At 51.4% G+C, this 8,552-nt stretch overlaps 2 protein-coding genes across 2 annotated transcripts in view; one reads left to right on the top strand and one right to left on the bottom strand.

Annotated features, from left to right (window-relative positions):
* Rad9a (RAD9 checkpoint clamp component A) overlaps positions 1 to 8,552 on the bottom strand; it is a 59,916-nt gene that overhangs the window by 30,053 nt on the left and 21,311 nt on the right. The gene's annotated exons all lie outside the window — the stretch shown is intronic.
* Pold4 (DNA polymerase delta 4, accessory subunit) lies at positions 6,755 to 8,472 on the top strand. The gene is made up of 4 exons (XM_021151633.2): positions 6,755 to 7,051; positions 7,320 to 7,409; positions 7,605 to 7,716; positions 8,071 to 8,472. The coding sequence occupies exons 1-4, from the start codon at positions 6,955 to 6,957 to the stop codon at positions 8,093 to 8,095; spliced, it is 324 nt and encodes a 107-aa protein (XP_021007292.1). The 5' UTR covers positions 6,755 to 6,954; the 3' UTR covers positions 8,096 to 8,472.

The raw sequence follows: 8,552 nt of genomic DNA, 5'->3' as shown, positions 1-8,552 counted from the left end.
GGGAGCAAGGGCCCTTCCTGTCTTGATGGTGATCTCGCAGTATCAGCCGGTGAGTTTCTTTCCTTTTCTTTTTTTAATATTTATTTTATGTATATGAGTACATCATTGCTGTCTTCAGACACACACACCAGAAGAGGGCGTCAGATCCCATTACAGATGGTTGGGAGCCACCATGCGGGTGCTGGGAATTGAGCAGTTGGTGTTCTTAACTGCTGAGCTGTCTCTCCAGCCCAGCTGGTGAGTTTCTCAGAGGCCAACACCAGCCTTCCTCTGTAGTGTTTTCCTCCATCTCTCCCTTTCTTCCTTCTCTCCCTCCCTTTTCCCTTTCTCCCTCCTCTTATTTCCCCTCTCCTCTCCCCTCCTCTTCGTTCTCCCCCCGCCCCCCAGCTTTTTTTCTCTCACTTTGTAGCCTAGGTTGCTTTTGAACTTGCAATTCTCCTGCTGCACCTCTGCAGTGCTGGTTTAAAAAGCACTTGCCTCTTTAAGTTCTCACCTTTCCTTCTTTCTTTTTTCTTTTTCTTTTTTGGTTTTTTGAGACAGGGTTTCTCTGTGTAGTCCAGGCTGTCCTGGAACTCACTCTGTAGACCAGGGTGGCCTTGAACTCAGAAATCCGCCTGCCTCCACCTCCCGAGTGCTGGGATTAAAGGCGTGCGCCACCACGCCCAGCAGTCCTCACCTTTCTTACTCTCCTCTTTAGCCCTCCTTCTCTCTCTATCCTTTCCCCTTTTCTCTCCTTCTTTCTACTTTCTCTCTGCCTTTCTACAATAAAGCTCTAAAGCCCCCCCCCAAAAAAAACAACACACCACCATGCTCTGCTTTTCTTTCTGCTATGTGTGGCACCAGCCCAGGGTCCAGCCTGAAGGTGTTTCACTGATGTGTTCTGTCAGTGTGGGACAAAACAATCCAGGAAAGGGAGAAGGGTGACCGCTCGTAGACGTCAGGCTATGATGCGGCAGACTTACTTAGATGTACGAAGACCTAGGCAATGGGCCAGGGAGATGGCTCAGTGAGTACAGGTGGTTGCTGCCAAGCCAAATATGAGTTACTTACATGGTAGAAGAAGAGAACCAATAAATATTAGGAAAGGTAGGGAGTCAAGCAGGCAGACCCATCAAATGAAAGTGTAAGACAGAAGGCAGTACCTAATGGGTGAAGGCCTTAGGCAGAGAGGTAGGGAGGAAGCAGTGTGTCACCCTATTGATGTGTGTGAGTATCTGCTCATGGCAAGTGCTCAGCACATCTTTTGCATAAAGGCACAGGGTGCGATTCAGTACTGTTCTCAGAGGACAGGAAGATTTTGGATAGGCAGAGATGGATGGGTCAGGGCACAGGTGAATCTCCTTTTCAGGCAGACAGTATTTGGGGGGCAGGCTCCAGGATTGCTCAGCCACACATCCAGATAACGTCTTAGCATAATGCCAGACACAGTGAAATCCTTGGTAGTTTGATTTAAAGTGATGTAAAGACTGTCCAAGGGGGCTGATGAGATGACTCAGCGGTTAAGAGCGCCAACTGCTCTTCCAAAGGTTCTGAGTTCAAATCCCAGCAACCACATGGTGGCTCACAACCATCCGTAACGAAATCTGATGTCGTCTTCTGTCTTCTGGAGTGTCTGAAGACAGCTACAGTGTACTTACATATAATAAATAAATAAATAAATAAATAAATAAATAAATATTTTTAAAAAAGACTGTCCAAAACGAGAGTTTTGAAAGACTTAGAAGCTGAGAGCAGCTCATCAGGAGTCTCAAGCTCTGGAAGAACTGAGAGGAGAAAACAGAGGAAAGACACAAGCTTGGGCAGTTAGGAACCACCGGCAACTGGTTTGTGTTTGGATATAGGGAGCTATGTAGACCAGGCTCACTTAAAACCCACAGTGATCCTCCTGCTTCGGTGTCCTATGTGCCAGTATTATGTGCACGTCACCATGCACACCCCATAGGAGCCTGTGACATAGCAGGTGAGAGGCAGACGCCAAATGGAGAATCCAAGAAAGATACGGTGTGAGGAGAGAAGTGACTATGTATCCTGTGTCCTTGGCAAAGGCGGGACCAAGGAAGGCTTAGCATTTGTCTGTTTTAAACAGAAGGGATCTAAGCATGTGATTGGCAAGTGTAGAGGTGGAAGCTGAAGAGTGGAGGGTTTGGAGTACTGAAGAGATAAAGAAAGAATCCAAAAGCTGGCTGGGCAGACACAGGGAAGAGCCAGGTGGCTGCTGACTCATCTTCCTTGTGGATCCCATTGGTGGCATTTCTTAGCAACCCAGAACAGACATTCCCACCAGATGCTCTGTAGGACACAGTGCTGACACTCCAGTCACTGTGGTGGGGAATGACTAGTGAGTATGTCAAAAACCCAAGCGGTGCTGCACATCTGTAAGCCCAATACTTGGGAGATGAAGGCAAGAAGATCAGGAGTTCAAGGCCAGCCTTGGTTTACATAGTAAATTCAAAGTCTTGAGATAGTCAAGAGACTGTCTCAAAAACACAAATCAGAAATGAAAAAGAAAAAGAAACAGGCTAGAGCCCTGAAGGGCTCTCTGAGCCGGTTCTCCCCTGTAAGGCCCCACCCTCACTTTCTGTGAATTCGGTGTTCCACACATGCAGCGGCTCTTCAATCCATTTCCTGCCTTTGTTCTTCCTAGTGTCCACTCTGCTTGTGGTGTGTGGCACAATGGCTCCCAACTGCTCAACAATCGCATTCTAGTGACCTAGAGTCCCCCACCTCTTGACTTTGCTTGTCTTGCTGATCCTCAGTATTGGAAAATGCCCTCTCTTCACTCAGCCTCAGCCACTTGCCTAGGTCTCCAGAAGTCCTGTGTCCTTAGGGAGAAAGAAGAGAGAGTAGAGCTGAGAAGGGCTGACTTCCCCCTTGTCCTCCCCAGAGAGCACATGTGTATTGGAAACCTGCACCTAGGAGAGAAGGCAGCTTCCTGGAGGTGAGATCCAGTTCTGAGGAGGCTCTAAATCGAGGCAAATCACCAGACCTCACCAGAGAATGAGCGGAAACAGCGGGGACTCAGGGACCCCCTCAGCAGCAAGGGAACACATTCAAACACTCACCTTACACAAGCACATTCACCAGTTACCACGGCCACAGCCACTCAAAATGGGAGGCAGAGGGCGGTTCTTCGCTTTCCTTAGCACACAGGTTAGCGATTCAGGGGAGACTGCACAGTCTGATGGCAGTCCCTCTGAGTCCTCCCTTCTAGGGAGCCTTAATTGTCCCTGCCTTTGTCCTCTCCATTCCTGAGCTCCCTGACTCAGGCTGGTACCCAAATTTCCTAGAGGGAAAAACACTTGCCAGCAGACTAGTACCAATGACACAGAGGAGGTGACTGTGACAGAGCTGTGGGTCTGACCCTTCAGGGTCCCTAGCCTGGCCAGTTCAGAGAGAACTTGGAGGTACCTCCCCAACTTGCCTCCAGCATATGGCTCTATGGACTAACTAGGACCTCTTTCCTGCTGGATAAAGTCTGACACCTGGTGGCCATAGTGAGGAATGACCAGGAGGGCACCTTTCAAATCTCCACAACTTCTGGTCCCAGTGAAAGGGGAGCTGACCAGCGGAGCTGGTTGGAAAGTTCCTAGGCAGGGCAGAATAGACACTAGGGACCCAGAGAAACCTTCCTATTTTTTCACCCTTTAAGTCCAGGAAACTCAGAACCTACTAGGCTAAGGTGCTGGGTCTGAGAGGGAAGAGAGGGGCTAGGAGGAGACCCTGAAGGAATATGGCAAAAATGAAGGCTGGATGGGCAAGATGTTTTGGGGTGTTCACCTGGGTGCACAAAATCCCCTAAACTGGACTGAATTTCAGCTCAGAATGAGTAGCAGGGCCTGAGGGGGGAGTTGCTAAGGAGATAGAAAGAAATGGGAGAGACCTCACATCCCATTGAACTTATGCAGCTGCTGCCCTCCCTCGCTTTTACCTGCCCCATCTTTTCAGCTCTAACTGGCTCTGTCCATATGACCCATCTCAAACTGGAGGAGAGGGACTTTCAGGATGTATATTTGTGTATAGTGCTGACCCCACCCAGAACTGTCACACTGAGTAAAGCCAGGATTAACCTGCTTCCCACAGGAGCCGTGTGCAGTGAGTCTCAGCCCCAGTGAGCCCCAGTTCTAGGTTTCTGTTCAGGTTGTTTGTTCTCCTGGCCTTCACAGGACTTTGACCTTGAACCTAATAAGGCTTTGGGTATTTGCAAGGTGTAAGTTAACTCCATCCACTTCTATCACCAGCTTCTAGAATCAGTGCTGACCAAAGACACTTTGTATACAAGACAGAATTGAGCCACTAACTTAGACCACCAGTTTGGTCTCCACTCTGAGAACTCTGCATCGAGCAAAGTGTTCTAGGCAGGAAGGAAAATGATGAGGTTAGAGAAGAAAGTAGGAAAACACCCAAAGATAGGAGACCAAGTCAGTGCCCTAAGCACCTTAGAGACACATCTGATACTGAGCAGCCAGGATGACCCATCCTAATGCTCACCTGGAGGGACAGCTTGCTTCCTAGGGAGCTCCACCCCACACACCTCCCCCACCAGAAGGCTAGTGCTAGGGTCCCTGCACTGAGGCAGAGCACTCCAGATCCCTTAGGGGCTGAGGGAACCTAAAGCCCCCGGGAGGTATCTTTCCAGTCAGTGTTGGAGAAGCTGCCTGGACCTGAGCCAGGCAGATCTGGGGTGGGGGCTGAAGGGAAGGCAGGTAGGGATGGCTCAGCCAAGATCCACAGAGCAGGTCAGGGTGTCAGGAGCTTGCCAAAGGAGACAAGCGACTAGGCGCAGGCAGTGGAGGGAGCTGCTGTGGCCGCCCAGCGGCACACCCCATTTCACGCTCCCTAGGCGGTGGCAGGCCCCACGGCTATCAGCTTTCAGGGGTGGGAGGGACCAGGAATGAGGAGGGGTCTGCCACACCCAGGCTTCCCTGCTCCCTCAGGGCTTTGTGGACTCAGGAAGTGGGTGCCACATACCTTTGGGAACAGCCCCCGGAATATCTGAGGCCTGCTTAGGGAGGAGTGGTGGTCAGGCCCATGGAGCCTAGGAGCTACCCACTATAGAGCCTCACTAGGCCTAATGCCTGTGCCTTTCCCTGCCTAGTAGAGAATTCTCCCTGTCCCCCTTCCCAGCTCTGTAGGGTCTCTTCTCCCAGATGTCCAGGAGACAGATGGAGCGATCAGACCTGAGCCACCCCAAACAATGGGTCCCAGAAAGGCCTTCCAGGTCTTTGCAGTGTGCCTGCAGCTCCTTCTTCTTCAAGAAGCTAATGGGGGAAGGCTAGCAAGAGGAGGTCCCTGGAGACACAACCTTCTGCCCACCACTGGTGGGTTCCTCTCTGGAGGGATCCTCTTCTCTGCCTGCACACACAAGGGAGGCCAGCCAAGTGCTTCCTAAGCCAGATCACAGAGCTTCCAAAAAGGAGGGCAAAGGCCTCCAACCAGCCATCCTCGCACCCCTGGAAGGAAGAACCGGATGGGCTCTGCGGAGGGTGATTAGTGCTGGGTCAGTCCAAGTGCTGGTTCCCAGACTCCCACGGGCCAGCATTTTCACCCGCTGCCAGGAAGTTGGTGAGGGGAGGTGGTAGTAGGGTGAGTCAGTGATGACAGCAGCCCCAAAACAAAGGTCACGGGTAGAGAATTGAGAGGCACTGTTTACAGCAGTTACCTCCTGAGGTCTTCTCCCAATGCCTCCCACTCTCCTCCAGCTCTAAGGCATTCTTGCTCCTGCTCTCTGTCCAGGACTAACAATTGTGTATGTCCCTCTCTCCCGTGCAAGCCTGGGAGCTTCGGCAGCACAAGGGAAGCTAGTTAGTTACACAGTAGCTGTTACTAAGAGCACTGATCACAATTTGCCTACACTTCCCACTTGCAAAAAAAACTCTTTTGATATCTATTTTGAGTTAGCATGTGGGAGATGCTTAGAACTCGGCACATGGAAAGTCCAATATGAGGGTTGGGTTTATTGAAATTATTTTCTGCTCATGATACACATTCAGAAAAAAAAAAAAACAGAGCAGATCTGTCAGTTAAGAACTGGGGATATGTGGGGGGGAGGGTAATGGGGGACATTTGGGATAGCATTGGAAATGTAATTGAGGAAAATACGTAATAATAATAATAAAAAAACTGGAGATATGAACCCATGGAGAATGGAGACTATACTTCTGGCGTCCTGCTTGGAATGGAATCTTCCTGACTAGCAAAGTGGACAGAGGCAGGCTGTGGGACTTGACAGCGGCCACAGCAACCGCATGCCTGGGCTGGGTGGACAGTGGCTCTGCCAGCAGACTGTGAGAAAGGAGCCTTCTGAGCTCATGAGTTTCTCCAGCAAGGTCTCCTGGGGCTAGTAAGAGCAGCAGGGAAGGACCTGGACTAGTCCAAACTCTCTTTGGACCTACAGATCTGATCCCACAGTGCTCTAGGGCCAACCGGCAGGAGTAAAAGGTTCTCAGGGGACTTAAAAACTGGCCACGGGGATTAGTGAGGCTGAAAAGAACATTTGCCTAGGAAGGAAAAACGGGAAGTGAGAGGCCGAGGATAACTCTCTATATGTCCCAGGGGACCCAAGTGGACCAATGAGAAACCCGAGGAGGTGGTGAAGTCTGGGGCATCTTGACAGGTTCTTGGTTCCGCCTAACCCCTCCTCACTCGAAACGCTGCAGCAGCTACCCCGCCCCCCGTCTTCTGCCGATTGCCATTGGCTAGAATTAAGGTCCCGCCCCGCAAAGGCCGTTTGCCATTTGCTTAGGTCTCTGATGTTTGCGTGCTTGTGGGGGCGGAAGACAGGCGTCATTCCCTGGAACCTAGGGACTTCCTCTCTCTGCTTGTCTGGGTCAACTTGTCTGTCCATTGCTGGCCCATCTCTCTCTGGCCCCCTCTCTCACTCTCAGCAGCTGTCTCTCACAGGCCTGCTGCCCTGCCTTTTCTTTGCCTCCTGCTCCGCCTGCCTGGGTGGCCGCCATGGGTCGGAAGCGGTTCATCACTGACTCCTATCCTGTTGTGAAGAAGAGGGAGGGGCCCCCTGGGCACAGCAAGGGAGAGCTGGCACCCGAGCTAGGTCTCTAAAATGTGGGGGTGGCAGGAAGAGTGGACATGAAGTGACCAGAAAGGACTCTGTGTGTGTGTGTGTGTGTGTGTGTGTGTGTGTGTGTGTGTGTTGGCTAAAAGGGGAAGCTAGCATGTCTCGTACTTCCGATGAGCTGTCTGTCTGCCGGATGGCAAAGGCAAATGGGTGGGGAGATTGCCAGGATATAGAGTCATAGCTCTAAGTCCAGGGTAGGGCAAAGGCCTGGATGTGCCTGAGGAGCCACCACATGTTATTGCAGGGGAAGACACCCAGTCCCTCAGCCAGGAGGAAACAGAGCTGGAGCTGCTGAGGCAGTTTGACCTGGCCTGGCAGTATGGGCCTTGTACAGGTGAGAACCCCATTTCCAGCCCTTCCCATTAGGCACATCTCTCAATCAGTTCTGTTATCAATGTGTCTCAAAAGTAATCCTGCCTAGCGCTTGGACACTGTCTCCTGAAACTGACTATGGAGGCTCAAGAAACTGCCGTCTGTGTTCACTATCCTGGATTTTCCTGCCCATCCTGTCTTCTTTTCCTGATGGCAGGTATCACAAGGCTGCAGCGCTGGCGTCGGGCAGAGCAGATGGGCTTGAAGCCCCCCCTAGAGGTGTACCAAGTGTTGAAGGCACACCCTGAAGACCCTCACTTCCAATGCAGGTCAGGACAGGCTGGGATAGCTTTCAGGGGAACCAGAGACTTCTCCAGGAGCTGCCACCCTCTTGGTCTACGTAAGGGCTACCTTGACTTGGAGAAGTGGGAACAGACTTAAACGGTCCTTCCTGTCAAGCAAGAAGAGTCTGGCTCGAGATAGATCTCTATAATGATCCTTACCTCTATGAGCTGATGGTGGGGGACGAGTATATCTAGGGCCCATGGGGCTATCCGTGAGTGCTGAGGTGTTCACACCTCAGAGCCACAGAACTGTAGGCAGTAATTAAGAACTACAGACAGTCCATCAAGGAACAGAGCTGACGTGGCTATGCCTTCCTTCTCCCACCCTGTCTTCCACAGCCTGTGGCATCTCTACCCACTCTAAGGTACCCCCACGTTGTCCTTCCCTGGGCACCTCCTAGCCACCAAGAACTTCAGGACAGACATCATGGCTTGCTCTGCTCATTCCGTCTTTGGAGGTCCTCCTGGTTCAGCTTCTTATCCATCTAAACAGCAGGCTGCTGAAGCTCCTGGGGGCCTGTGAAGCTGAGCACCTCCACGCCCTAATCATGACCACCAGATGCCCGCCCGCCACACCCTCTGACCTACGGTGTGGCAAATCCAGCACAGGCTGGCATAAAGCTAGATGTAGGCAGATAACTTAAAGGGCCTACCTTGGGCATCGACCTGAGGGCACAAGTGAGTGAGTTATTGGATCAAGGAGCTCACTAATGCTTACAATAAAGTACATTAAGCCTGAAATTCTGACCTTAAGTCTTTTAATATGCTCTAATCTAGCCGGCAGTTCCCAAACTGTAAGTGGGCTGGAGAGCCAGCTACAG

This window comes from Mus caroli, unplaced genomic scaffold (assembly GCF_978045245.1).
Source record: "Mus caroli unplaced genomic scaffold, Mus_caroli_1 scaffold_20, whole genome shotgun sequence".
NCBI lineage: Eukaryota > Metazoa > Chordata > Mammalia > Rodentia > Muridae > Mus > Mus caroli.
Note: the sequence above shows the minus strand (reverse complement) of the source record. Positions and strands in the feature narration are given on the sequence as shown.